We start from the raw sequence: 15,331 nt of genomic DNA, 5'->3' as shown, positions 1-15,331 counted from the left end.
CCTCCTTCCTCTCATTCGGCCCTTTTGGAGAAGCTAGTAAAAACATAATGGAGGGAGAAAAAAAGATATGACTAATCTACCAACTAATGATGCATTAGCAACCAATGATTGCTATAAAACATAATTTCCAGTGCCTAAATTATTTCCTTTTGAATTTCATAAAAATAGAATTTTCTGAATTTTTAAAAACTATAATACCTTTTCACTTTAAAACTACCCTCTTTCCCTTAGTTTTTATATCCTTTTCTTCCCCTCCTCCACATTCTTTTCCTTTTCCTCCCTTGCCAAATAGAAAAATACCAACTTCATTAAATGACTTGAGTTAGTCTAAGAAAATTGCAGATTCTAAGGTTAACAAGTACAATCATTTTCACATAAAGTATTTAAATGCTTATAACTGAATAAATGATTTTCAAACAAAAGTGACATTCAGTCCAAGAAACTAAAATATCAAGAAAATTCCAACAGATTTAGAGAACCGACTGTGTGATCTTCAAAAATTACTACTGCGTTCTTCCTTATCCCAAATTATAGAGACTTGCCCTCCAGGAAGTTTCCTTCTTGGAACCCTGCTGCTCTTGGGATGAAGCTTTTACTGAAACTGAGGTCCTGTAAGATGCCAAGTCCATCTGGTCGTGAAGCAGGCAAACCTCTGTGAAGGTGAAGATGAACCAGTAACACTATTGACAAGACACTGTAGAGTTGATCTTGAACGAGGATATTTATACATGTATAAGTAATACACTTAAAAACATATTGTCATTCAATAGTCCTGCCTACATGATACGTTGCCAAAAATCAGGACAGAGCACATGGCAAACACACACTTATAATATGCAAGGATGCAGAATACAATGATTTCAGACTTTTCTAAAAAGTATTTACAGAAGCCCTAAAGCAGAATGTAGTGTGGGAACTACTTGTGCATGTGTATATTTGATGACCTACATATTTAAAATAAAGCCAAAGCGGGGCGCGGGGGGGGGGGGGGGGGGAAGCAAGCCTGATTTCAGATATAAAAGTAAATACTAAGGAAGGATACCAAGTCAACTTCCTTTCTGTGATCTAGGCAGAGAAGCAGTTTCATTGCCCATGTTAAATGCTAAGACCTCTTTTATTAAGGATCACTGCAGCAGAGTGTCTGCTGAAATATATCAAAAAAGGCGGATGGTTATAAAAGTCGAATTTACATCAATTACATGAAGACTTATTTGCTATGCCTAATGACAAGTTTAAAAAGTCACTTCCATATGTGCCTACTATATCCACTCACTAGAAAATTTGTGTTATATTATTAGAAATGTTCTGGAAACTTTTGGTTAAAAAACCTTTTCAGAGATGTTAGCGAGCAGTTAAAAGTTCAATGGCTAAACTAATTGAGAATAACTCTGCTGTTATAAACACACTGTACAGTGAGTGAATCTTTGCAAAAATGTTTGCTTCATTAAGTAGAATCAAATACACACTTGAGATTGTTATATTGAGAATTAAAAAACACCAAACAGTCCCCGAATGGTTTCAGTATGCTAATGTAAGGTGTACACGTAACCCCTTTGACCCAGAACAGTCAGACTCTTCTATCAAACCCTTTGATTTGTAAATAACAGACAATTTTAGTCAGTTGTTAACCAAGACAAAAACAGATAGCAAAATATAACACAAAAAAGATCTTTAGAAAGGGTAGCATGGCCACAGCCTAAGTCAGAGTTCGACTGACACCTAGAACAAAGTTAGAGCTCTCAGACACCTTTAACAAAGACTGCACTTCAAAGAACAATTATTTCCAGAGAATTCTTCAGTGATGTCTCATGGTCATAGACTGAGTTGGATTTATACATCACAACACCCTAATAAAATATCAGAAAAGAACTCTCTACTCACCTCACATAATTATGTAATTCAAAATAAATCCTTAAAATCATTGCACTATCTTATCTTTACTCTTTATTATAATCTTGCTCTAAACATTTAAATTCAATGTCATTTCCTTTCCCGGTAATTGCTTAAATAACATTCCTCATACTGATGTCTAAGCAGCATGATGATCTAAAACTGGAGCATCTGTATAAATTTGACATTATATATTATCAGACTTCACATTTGCAAAATTGTTCAAATATATATAGCTTTTCTATATCCAGTTCTAAGAAGACATGTCTAAAATATGACAGAAGTACCTAACACTGTCTTGCAATCTGATCATTTAACAAACTAATTTCATAAACTATGAACTTGAACTAAAAAGACCCTGCCATTTTGGTAGATCAAAAATGATCAAATATTGGAAATTTCACTGGTTCAAGTTAATTTCTGGAAAAACTTTTGTGTAGCTATAAGGAAAGCCATAGAGGCAGTGCTTTGGTTTGGAAGACCCAAGCCTGTACCTAAACTATGGCAGAGAATGACACACATATAGTATGTTTAGCTAATCCACTATTTAGGTAACAATATTGACATGAAACACACAATTTTATAAAAAGCTTTTAATATACTCTGAATCAGCATATACAGGATATCAGAACAAGTAAATATGAATCTCATGTAACAAGTAAATATGAATCTCATGTAGGCTACAGGCAGCCAGCAGAGGAAAATCTTTTACCAGTATCTGGTAAGTGGTTGGTATTGTTACAATTAAACAAAGTTCTATAGAGGGCATGCAAACCAAATTTTCTAGTGTAGTTCATCAAAGAATATACTTTTCAACTAGAATCCTGTTTGATTTGATGGGATGTTCAGTCTGAGCTGTTAAATGATACACGGAAAAAGAGAAGATTACTCCAACATTAGTTTCTCAGTAATTAAAGGAAAAAATAACCGAAATAAACAATTTAAAAAAAACTAGCTTCAACGTTCAAAAGAACAACTCCAAAAACAAACAAACAAACAAAAAAACCCATAAACAAAACTGCAGGATACACTTTGACAAGTGAAGAGGTACCAGTTATACATAAATCAAGTAAATCTTTATTTGCCTCAAACTTAGTTCTAAGACTTGCTACCTTTAGGTATGATGCCTCAATATTGTTTTCATTATACATTTTACAATAAACAAAATGAGCTCTTGCATTTATATCACCAGTTCAATTCTAAAATCCCTTTAACTTAATTATGGAAGTTAAGACTAGACTTACTTGAACCTGTAAAGTAAGTCACTTTCAGAAATGAATGAATACAAGATAGATGTAATATAACCAATTATCAGAATTAGCCGAGGAAGTAAACATCTCCCTCCCTTCTGCATCCTAAACACACACATGTACTATTAAGTGCTATTATGAAGCAGGCACAACACCACAGACACTAGGTGAGGAAGTCCTTTCCCAGACCACTGCCAGTCCCCAATCTGAACTTTTCAAGGGAAGAAAAATTTTATCATCTATTAGACAGACAAGTGGAGATGCCCTTGCCAAAGAGTAACAACTTCTGGCTTTATTTCTGGAATGTTTTCTTGACAATAACTATCAACCCAAACTTTCTGGCTTTCAGTAATCTTAAAATTAGGAAGGAACAGGTCTAGTTTAAATTGTAACTATCAGATATATCTTAAGCAAATTAACCAAGTTCAGTTGAAAAAAAAATTCTCTTAAGGTCTCCCAATAACTAATTTCAAAAGTTTCAGGTTTTCTGGCAGAACAAAAATGCTGCTTGCAATATCAAACAATCATAAATACACACGCATTATGCAATTGCCTGTTTATTTAGTGGCACCAGTTTTGCAAACTAGAAATTACTTCTACTTTTCATCTCACATATGATCTGAAACCATTCACAGGCAGAATGCAATTTCTTCGATGAACTTGAAAACAAAAAGTACGTTCTTTAAGTTATAACTGAATTCACATATTTTCTTCGGACCAGGAAAGGGTACATAATACAAAATATACATTTATGGAATTTCTTTAAAAGTTTCAATCACACAAACTGCAAAGTGGATGAGTTACTGTGGAGAATTTTGTTACACATTGTGTTTAAGAAAAATATTTCTGCAGTTGTATTAGTCTTACATTTAAAGATTTAAAAAATGAATCTATATATAATGCAACAATGAATCTATATAATGCAACATGCTTTTAACATCTACATGTCTCTCCACTCATGACATTTATACAAATTAAGTGAAATAAATAATTTCAAGAATGAAACCAATCAGCATTGGGGCACATCATTACAAACAAGATATTTTCCTGCAGATATGCTGTTGACTTAGTCAAGGGCTTACCCAGGTAAGACTATGATTTCTATGTTTCAAAATTCTCACAAATGGAAATTAAATGAGCAGTAATTGAACATCCAACTTTGGCAACAAATGCAACAACTTAATACATTTTTTTTCATTGTAGTTATATTTTAGTATAAATCTCATTAATCCTGTACATCGGTGGCTGTCTGTGTTAGATCCTATTTTAACATTCTGTATTAGTAAGTAAATACCTAATTCCTTAGAATCTGAAATGAATTAAACATTTAATGAACTCTAATACCAGGACACTCAAAACCTTAAAACCTGAGTGGGATATGACAGTTAAACATGTTGTTTGTTGACGTTATATCCGCACTGTGGAGGTCAGAAACGTTCCAGACACATTCAATTTCCGTTTTACCTTTTTTATGTTGAATTTCAAAAGTAGTAAATCTTAAACACATTATCCTCCAAAACTAGTCTGAATACCATGTTTTTCACCTTTAATCACTCTTTCCCCCCCAAATACAATCTTTTTTAAAAAAAGATATTTTAAAATCAGATTCTAGCCAGGCCCCTTCCACCTCTAGTTTTTCAAAAGTGTAACAATTCCTTAAAATAGACTCAAGTTATTTTCATGCCCTTGAAATGTTTTTATGGGCTTTGCAGGAAAAGGATGCTGCTGCTGTATTATGCTGTAGTATGGGCTCTTAGCTAAGGGTCCATGAATCACTGCAATACTGTAAACTTTAGGGAGTTATGTACATTATATTCATTTTCCTGGGTGAGGAAGTCCCTAGGATTCATCAGGTCTCAAAGGGCCTGTGACTCCAAAAGGTTAAGAATCATCGCTAAAATGAATTTGTGCCATTCACTGTACCTAATTATTATATTACTAATTTTGTTCTGTAGCTACCCATTCTCTTACACAAATCTAACTTACTTCAGATAGTACCGTACAAATGCAAATGTTACCAAATAGTCTTTTACTGGATCAGGAAGACTATGTAAAAGGAAAGGAAAAACACTAAACAATTTTTCTAAACGTTTAGTTTAATGAGAAAGCCTTTAGGGGCCGGCCCGTGGCTCACTCGGGAGAGTGCGGTGCTGAGAACACCAAGGCCCCGGGTTCGGATCCCATATACGGATGGCCGGTTCGCTCACTGGCTGAGCGTGGTGCTCACAACACCAAGTCAAGGGTTAAGATCCCCTTACCGGTCATCTTTTAAAAAAAAAAAAAAAAGAAAGCCTTTAGTAAAAAAACTGCATTTTGGAGCAATGAGAAGAACTGAAGGGTTGGGCTTTATGGTTAAAAAACACTGCATTTATTTTTCTTAGTTGTTTTTATATTGAAGAATCAGTAACTTTTATCTTTATCTTTCTTGCTGGAAAAATCAGATTATCTGAAGCAGCGAAGGTTGGTTCTTGCTAGTTTACGTGACACAACAGTTCTTAAAAATTTATAGCCAGGTCTAAAATAGACCTTCCTATGGCTTTTAAAAGAATTAAAAGCAATTCTCCCCCGCCCCTCTCACCAGCATTTCCCCACTCCATCTCCCAAATTTTCTTACTGTATTTTCACCCCAGTTTAACATAGTATTGGCCTTGATGAGGTAATGCACTAAGATTTCTTGCTCAAGAAAATGAAATAGGCCTATTTCAGTTTAAAAGAAGAAAGAGAGAACACCAAGAGGGAAGTAGAGAAAATGGGGGCAACATTTCATGTAGGATAAGGAAGAAAAAAATGTCACTTAGTTGTTACATCAACTTAAACAACTTTGTCCCCATCTCACAAAAACTGCAATTTCAATACCATCTGATTTTTTCTAATTAGCATTCCTATCTGCTGGTAATATAAATATACGAACAGTGAGAGCAGAGGCCATCAGCTTAATATATAAAACAGGTAAGAAGAAAAGAATCTGTGTTGAGGTGAACAAAATTAGAAAATGTTCATTTGATGATGAGGTGGAACCAATGTCTCTCATCATTTCTGTAAAGCATTCTGACTACCAGTAATGGCTAACATTTAACTGACACACATTATTTTGACCAACAAAATACAGTATTATACATTTAGAAAATGTATTCTTAAATATTTCAAGCATAATCTGAAGTAATATACAATTTAAAAAATACAAACCAAATCACATGGCACATTATTGAAAGAAATAAAGTAAAATGAGGCTTCTAAAATTTCAAACTATAAAGATGACATCCTAATGCCTAAAGAAAAACTAATTAGAAGATTAGATCACTCAATTAAAAAATGGTGTCATCTCACTAGCTGTATCTATAAGCAAAAGTATAAGAAATTCTTTAAGGTCTCATCAAAGAAAAACCTCCAACGAGAAACATTTATAAACTGAAATATTTACATATCTTTTCTAATACCAAATCCTAATACAATAACTGTATGAGTTTGAACTACAAGTATACACCACGAAATTGAAACAAACTCCACCCCCCCCCAAATTCAACAGTTCTTTCAGAAATCACAAGTTGAATTCCCATATGAATTATCTGTCCAGTAAAGATGGGCAGTGAAATTATTTTCAAATATTAAAACACATAGTAATCATTTGGCTAAAACTGGATATTAACACTGGCAGTGTTATAAGAAAAAAACAAGTTTTACTAAATTAGATAAATTTAGCTAAAGATATTTCACACATATTTAAATGCCTTAAACTCAAACCCTGTATGTATTTGCAGGGTTGTAGAATTCTAAGAAATCCATTACCTATTAATCTGACTTGCTGCTGTGTCAGCAGGAAGAGTAAAGGCCATACTGAATAGACTTAAGCATCAACAATCCAATTTTATTCTTATGCAGAATGAAATATTCTTTTAAATCAGAGTTTTAACTCTGGGGAGAAGAAAAGAAACAGAAGACTGTTTTCAGGTGAATAAAGGAAGTACAAATGAGCTCTTTAGGGTAGGGGCCTGCCTTTTTCAGGAAAGCACCTGGCAGAGAGAAGGTGGGCAATAACTTTTTTTTGATGAGTGATCCAGTTATAATATTAACATACACTAGATTATATATTCTGCCCAAATGTAAACTCCTTGAGGGCAAGGACCTATTCATCTCTTTACAGTCTCAAGGTGCTTAGCCTAGAACAGTGTTTTACAGATAACATTCAAACCATTTTGTGGAAAAGCTGAGTTATTAGCAGGATTAATATATGGCCAAATGGATGATCACTAAAAGTACTGCTATAATTCAGATTATTTAAATTACATAACTGATTTATCCTTTAATCCAAATTTCTTTATTTATAAAGTCAGTATGAAAAATTAAGTGGCTGGAACAGTTGCATAGTACACTAGAAGCGAGTTAATGAAATAACACTAAAAATGTGTTTGACATAGTTATAAAGCTGAATAAGAAAAGTACCTTAGATTTTCTAAACTAAATGCTAATATTGAGAACTGCTTCAGTTATCTGTAAAAGCATATCCCCCTACAAAATAAAAATTAGGAGATCTTGTTAAAACAATGAGAGAGATCAGTAAGCTTTTTTAATGTTAGGGTAACAAGAGCCTGCTATACAAAACTGAATTTCCTATTAAAAGCAGCAAATTGGGTTCATCCTAATAATACATTTAAATGAAAGTATATTTTGAATACTATATTATCATCACACAAAACTTTTTCCTTCCAAAGAAAAAAACACAGAACACATCAAAAGATTTGAAGCATTGCCCTGAGATGCTAATTAACACAAAAAAAGGGAGTAGGGGAGCCGAGAATTTCAGTGGTACAAAAATGAAGTGCACAACAGAGGTGCAAAAGTGCCTTTTTAAAAGTGTGGTTGGTTCCCCACCACCACCATTACCCCCAGGCATCAGTAACGCACAGTCTGCTGTTATAACGTATACTTCCTTCCTGTATTTTTATAATGAAAAATTAATACTAGTTTGGCAGTGCTGACTCATGTGGAAAAGATTTAGTCTTCTTAGCTCACACTTACATATAGCTTTCTCTTACTTCCAAGCCTAATTTCAGTACTAATAATTTTTAACAGAGGAATATTTTAATTTCCTCTTTTTTATTTAGAGACTCTCAAATACAAAAAGGCTCTAAATATGCTGTTTGCGTTTGAAATATAGCTTTTTATCACATATTTACTTGTGATTTAAGTTTTCCATCTCAAAAGATTCCACAGTCCAGTTCAAGGTTTTGAAATTTCTATAACTAAAAACTTCAGTCTACTGAAAAAAATTGAAGAACTGACTTGCTGTAATAGGGATCTAACCTTCAGTGCTAGTATGTCTGGTCATCAATCTACACTAGAAGCACTGGTTTTCATTAAACGCACATTTAGATGCCTGCAAAGCCATAACTTAGAACATTATCATACTTCGCACTTTACCACAGATTTAAACATTAAGCATTTATTGTAAGTTAGGTTTGGAATCGGTTCTGTAATTCCAACTGTTGTAAATTTCTAAATATAAATAGTACTTCAGTTTGTCTTCGTTCATGCTGATTAAGATATAAATTAAATACAATTAAGTTACATTTAATCACCTCACAAATAAGAGGGATAATGAAGAGATTTTGCTGGTATGTTAACTACTTAAATCTGAGACATTTCACATTACTTTTCCCACTACTTCCCTAACTTTACATTAGTTTTAAGGCTATATATACAAATATGTGTATTTCCAATTTAAGGAAAAAACAAATACAACAAAATGGAGCATACTAGCTCTTATATACAAAGTTTGATTTTGTATTCAATGCTGCATTTTAATCTTACATTTTAATAGTTTTCTAGTGGGGAATCTGCCTACTGAATGATTAAATTACATGGTAAAAATACAATATTCAACCTAGAGAGACAAAAACACAGAAGGGCACAGAACAGTAGTCTTTTCAATGTGACAGATTTTAAAACTTACTTTCACATGCTTAATCAGAGGATTTTAAGCCTAAATTAAATTAGATTATTTTTATATCTACAATTCCTTAAGCTTTGAAAGTTATTTTTAAAGACCAACAGCTAAATATTATCGACATGCTATATTTCAAATCACAAATACATCTTAACCACTTGGATTCTAAAGACATGGGCCAATTAAAAATCACAGGCAAACACATACTCACAAACACACATACACCTACCATAGAGTGTTAGATTGTCAAACTTTTGACAATTATTTTAAACAGTAGGCAAATTCAAGCTGATGCACATCTTAATGAAAAATAAGCAGCCCAAAAGAAACCTACTTAAAAAAATAGATTAAGGAATGACAGTGACTTAAATCTTTTAGTCTTTCGAATGGAAGGGAAACAGTTCCATCTATGCCTTGAGTAACAAATAGTATTGTCCAATTAAGAGACTAACATCTTTCCCTATGAGAAACATCTCATTAACAATGGCATGGTGTTTTAAAAGGCCGGGGAAAAAGAGGAATTACACATACATGATTACATTTCTTGTTTGTTAAATCAAGCTTTATTGATAAAATGGAATTCAGAATATCTTACTAGGAACAGCAGCAGGCCCAGCCAATCATGATAGCAAAAATGTGGCAGTCTCCTACTATATGTAGGAAGCTGCTGCTTATCAATTAGTAATTAAATGTAAGGACTTGTAAAAGAGGTGCAAAGAATAAAGGCATTTTAGCCCCAAGACTGATATTCTTATGAATATACTGTATTACCTACAATACTCATGGCAACAAGGAGAGAACATCCTGAAAATTAAATGAAGGGACCAACCAGCTTTATCAATAATGCCAACCCCCTGCCAAGTACATTAAGATAGTTTTCCGTTAAGTCCTCCGATGTTCAGCTTTGTAAGATTTTGAAATTATTCTCCATAGTCATTTACATGTTTCAAAGTTTAGCTGATGTGGCTGCTGCTCTCCCTGTCGCAACCCCAAGTCCAAACACAATGTGACTTGAAAGGGCTGTAGATCTGTTGCATCACACAAGCCAAACATTTCTTGTAACTTTGATAGTGATTTAAAGCAGTTCATAATTAAATATGAGCATTTTGTACAAGGACAATTACACTTTACAAAAAAACAAAATCATACAACAAAAATTGCTGGAGTCTGATTTACAACATGAATTATGGTTTCAAATCACGCTTACATAAATCTCAATTTACAAAAAAAAAAAAAAGATTCAGTTCTGGGCTAGCTGTTGTACTGCTGAAGTTCTCTGGTGTAATCATTCTCACCCATGTCATATCCCCTTCCTTACAGTTGAAAATGGATGTTACAAGGTTCAACAAAGTTGAGCTGTACTCTCCTTTGGAGGTGAAGGTAAACTCCATGGCTAGATGAGCAGTTTTACCACATATCATCAGTTGATGTAGAGTCCTTCATAAAAGGGAACAAATAAAACAAGGAACTAAATTAAAGCTTAGAGGAGCCAAAATATTTTACTTTCTGGATAATGCAGAAAGATAAGATTTTATAAAGTTGAATTTTAGAATATAAATGTTTTTTAAAGTATATAAGAATGTATGTGAGTATAAAATATATCAATATTTAACCTATTCAAAAGTTGTTAATCCTTTGTTTTGTTTTTTGGAAAATATTGAAAATATGGTTCTACTGTGAGGTTGATAAAACTACTAAAAAGAGTTTTTTTCTTTGATAAAATCCAATCTGTCTTTAGAACACCACTTTTATAAACTTTTATTGCATCAGAAGACATTAAGACCTCAAGTAATAGGAGATTTGAGGAAGCTTCATAATGCAATACATAAAATATTTCAAGAGCTGTGCCCAAATGATTTAAATTACCATGTTTTAATAAACATCATACTACAATAGAATTACAACAGGAAACTTAATTGGAGAATATGGTATTCTAATGTCTATTTATATAAACAGAATTGTCTACTTTATTCATGATTGACAAAAGTATTTCCAACCATTAAAACTATTTAATAAACACGGACATTCTGAAGTTCTGTTGCAGCTGCTTACAAAACTCAGAATAATTCAAGATTCTGGTAGTAAGATCTGTACTACCAATTTCAAAAAAAAAAAACACTGAGTGGAGGCAAACCTTCTGAAGTTGATTGCTTGTAGAGGCTTTTTAAAAAACCAGAATAATTCAAAGGGACTTTCTTCTTTTTTGAGAGAGGTGGCCACTCACCATGATTATGTCCTCAATCACTAGAACTGTGGTGCAGGCAGAGATCAGAGCAAGCAGAATTCAGAGCAATCAATCAGGGGTGTGTGTAAGAGAATGGGTGCAGTGAACAGCTCTGCAAAAACAGGTAGGAAGGATATGCATTTAGAGTGGAGGGGAAGGGAAAGCAGAGGGAGCTAAAATGCTACTTACAGTGTCATCATTTTTGTAAGGATTCAGTCTATTGTAAACGGCTTCAATTACATTCCGCCTAAATTTAAAAAAATGCAGAAAATTAATTCTTCAGAAGGCACAACACTGCTTAATAACTCATAGCCAGGTGTTCATTAAAATTTCAAAAAACAGTTCTATTTCTTGCTGTCAATAAGTGAGGCTCACTTTAAGATATCTGGGCCCTAATGTTAAAGTAGAGGTGAATTTTCTCTAAAATGTGACATTCCACCAACACAGTTAATAGAAGACTAAAAGTTAACGGTTTAAAAAAAACACTGGTCTACATGGTCTACTTCTATTTGAACTAGCTTAAGTAGTTATGAGTCAGTGATGGCAATGCCATTCTTAAGATATAATACTTATAAACTAATTAAGAGTTGCACCTTAGTTTTGAAGAAGTAACTTCAACATCTGTTATAGTAAAATAATTCAGATATACTTTAAGTTTCTGCTTTTCTTAATGTCCCCTTTAAAAAACTCTATTAAAACTGAAATGTCAAATGTGACATTTTCATGACAAGTCTAAGAACTAGTTTTAAAAAAATATTTGATTAAAAAATCTGTAGTGGTATTTACTCCCTACTTCTAAAATGGATTTGAATCAACTTTATAGACAGTCATTTCATAGACAGTCATATGGAAGAAAAATTTTCCAAAAAAAAAAAAAAAAGGCTTCAAACAGGAACTTTTACAATCACTACTTAGTGAAATGATTACAAAGAACACAGGTACACTTCAAAACACTGCAAAGAATCAAGAAAATTAGTCAATAATATATCTTCGTAGGTTATTTATATGGATATTGAAGTAAACATGTTTTAAGCCTGGAATTATAAAATTGTTTGAATTCTCCACTTTAGTTTATTAAGAAAAGATGTAAGCTTAACATTTAACACAAATTAGTCCAGGTCTATGAACTAAAGTGTAAAGGAAAAAAGGCAAAAAATGTATCCTCCCATCTTCCCTGACACCCAAAACCAACTAACCAGCAATCAACAACCAAAAACATGGCCCTGATGGAGAAAGAGAATCTTTGGGGTTTAAAGTTATCCAGGGACTGACATCAAATTGTAATATTACTACTAATAATAACACCTAGAATCTTTTAGTGCCATGTAATTTAGTTTAAAAAATTCTTTCACTCTATTATATCATTTCTCCTCTATGAAGAAATCAATGCCACCCAAGCTTTCACTAAAGACAACCCTCAGTGTAATTAGTCACATACAATGATATTCTGTTATCTACTTTAAACATGCGCCGTATATACTAATACTAAAAATCACTGAAATCATAGGTTAAATATTTTGAAACACAGATAAATGCATCACTTTAGAAATCAGGTAAATACACATTTGATCAATGAAAACCTAACATTTTCATATACTGACATAAAGCACAAGAGTGCACAGAATGTTAACTTACTTGCTTGCCAATTCACCCCCTGGCGGGAGGCTGGGGATGTTCTCACTCGCTAATGTGCGCATCACATGGACTAAGTCAGGAACGCCTTCCCCCTGCTTCTTTATGATTTCTGGGAATCAGAAGTACTTTTTTTGTAAGTGTTATCCAAATTTAATTTTTTAAAAAAAGCTGAAACAAAGATAACTTAGGTTTTTAAAGATGAAATGTATCTCATCTGAGATTTTCTAAACTGGTATCATGTAAACAAGATCAGATTAACCTTTGAAAATTTATGACAAAAGGATGCACAAAATCACATAAAAGATTAGCTTCAAAGAATAAAAATAATCAAGACAACTGTAAGAAGAAAAAATATTTCACATTATATTAATGTATTACATAATCAGGGATATGTGTATACAAATGGGAATGTCCTTTCTTAAGATGACAACTAGTTACACTTTTGAGGAGATTAACTCCTCTCTTTGGACTGGAAACATGTTTCCTGAACTTTGCCCTGTAAAATACATTGCACAAATTAAGAAATAAACAATTTCAAGATTTGAAAAAAATAATCTTTAAGTATAGGGAAATTTATTGATTATATACTAAGCCAAACCATTTTTACATATACTTATATTTGCAAAATGATAACTTAAGTAGCATGCACAGATTAGGTTATGTACTTGAACACCACTCAGCTTAATTCTTCTCTAAAGTATCTTGAAACAATATATAGATACATAATACCATTTCCTTTGTTGATCACTTGAACAAAGTCTTAAATGGAAAAGGTCTAAATTTAACGACAAAATTTTTAAAAAGAGAAAGATTTAATAAAGCATACAACTTCATTTAAAATAATTAATTTCAAAACATTCAGTTATTAAATAGGTATAGCGATATGCTTTGCAGTGTTGTCATGCAGATACATATTGTTATTCATATCACAGGTTATAAAAAATTATGAACCTTACAAAGAACTCTAAAACTATTCACTTTAAGTACAAGAAGTCTTCACTTGAAGTTTTAAGCATACTTACTCTATATGGAAATTCAAGCCAAAGGTATTTTAAGTTACATGTTCAAGTTTTGTTCAGTTTTTGTTTTTCAATGTTTATAATAAGAAATGGTATTTTCCTTGTCACCACTGGGGCAAGAAATTATCACTTAGTTCTCAATTTGTAAAAACCTTTGAAAATAACAATGTATATAAAGATCTTCATCCTTTGATCAAGCCTCAAAATATTAATTCATCATTAAAGGCACATATTAAAAGATAGACATTGCTACTCATAATATTTCTTTAAATGGCTCAAATTGTCCTTTCAGAATAAAGGCCAAATTTTCCCATCTATTATTTGTTGCCTTAAAAAATTTTTTTTAAAACCAGTCTTAAATCTGAACAAAAAGCAAGGATCTCAGATTTGGTTTGCCAAGTTCCTTTATTGCCAAGTTCCTTTATAAACATCTAGTATATTTACTCTACATGGTTCTAATGCTGCAAAACTGTTGTACAAAAATAAAGGGATTTGATGTTTACCTAAACTGCACAATTTCACAATCTAGAACTGTAATACACTTAACATACAGTTTCTGCTAAGTCAATACAATTATTTGGATAGATAACTAGATACAATAAAAACGAACACTGATGATAAATTCAATCAATGATGCTTCAGGTCTAAAAAACATTACCTTGAATCATCGGTATTTGATGTATCTTACATCTCCTTTGTTAAAATATAAATTAGGATATTTTAACTGTGAAGAAAATTACAGGAAAACAAATTCTTCTTAAAAAATAATGAAGGCTTTAAAAACAGTTAATATGTCCTATTCCACGTGAGACAACCTCCCTGACCATTAATATACTAGGTCTTGCTTCTTTCTGCTTTTAAAAAAGAAAAAAAAAATTCCTTTAATTGCTCTTAACTATACGTCTTAATTAGAATTGTAAAAAGACTAAATGCTTTCATAAAGAATATATATGTATAGACAACCCGTGTTTCACATACACATTACACACACATTCTGCTCCTCCCCACCATCCTCTACCAAAGTTGGAAGATTCTGTCAGTTATCTCCAAATCAGCAACTTTAAAGCTCAGGTAGTATGTAGCAAAGATTTTAAAAATATATACACATAAATATAATCTTAAATTGGCTTAGAAGGACCACAAACTTAATAGCAGTACAGTTTAAATTGGGAGCTGAATCATCATACCCCCAGAGAGTCAAGTAGAAGGGCACAGATAATAAGAGAAAGGAGAGCTGAAAAGCCTTGGTCCTTTGCTGTGGTGTGGACAGAGAAGCCAAAAATGTTCAAAGCAAATAAGATGAGATTTAGTAGGTCACACAATTTAGTGAAGGCATATATTTAAATAAAGAAAATAAGAAATGGGTACT

At 32.6% G+C, this 15,331-nt stretch overlaps 1 protein-coding gene across 3 annotated transcripts in view; it reads right to left on the bottom strand.

The window, feature by feature from the left end:
• Positions 1–7,691: 7,691 nt before the first annotated feature.
• PPM1A (protein phosphatase, Mg2+/Mn2+ dependent 1A) overlaps positions 7,692–15,331 on the bottom strand; it is a 44,688-nt gene continuing 37,048 nt past the window's right edge. For 2 of the 3 annotated variants that reach the window (XR_010022892.1, XR_010022891.1), the window contains 4 exons: positions 12,944–13,052; positions 11,498–11,555; positions 11,309–11,420; positions 7,692–10,521 (listed from right to left, as the gene is read on the bottom strand). Coding sequence is in view for 1 of the 3 variants with exons in the window: in XM_063089150.1 (XP_062945220.1) it covers positions 10,492–10,521; positions 11,498–11,555; positions 12,944–13,052 (197 nt within the window). In the remaining 2 variants the exon portion in view is untranslated. The remainder of the gene's footprint in view (positions 10,522–11,308; positions 11,421–11,497; positions 11,556–12,943; positions 13,053–15,331) is intronic. The other variant, XM_063089150.1, reaches the window with a different exon arrangement.

The sequence above is a fragment of the Cynocephalus volans genome, chromosome 3, assembly GCF_027409185.1.
Source record: "Cynocephalus volans isolate mCynVol1 chromosome 3, mCynVol1.pri, whole genome shotgun sequence".
In the NCBI taxonomy this organism is placed as follows: Eukaryota; Metazoa; Chordata; class Mammalia; order Dermoptera; family Cynocephalidae; genus Cynocephalus; species Cynocephalus volans.
This window is presented reverse-complemented; position numbering and strand designations above follow the sequence as displayed.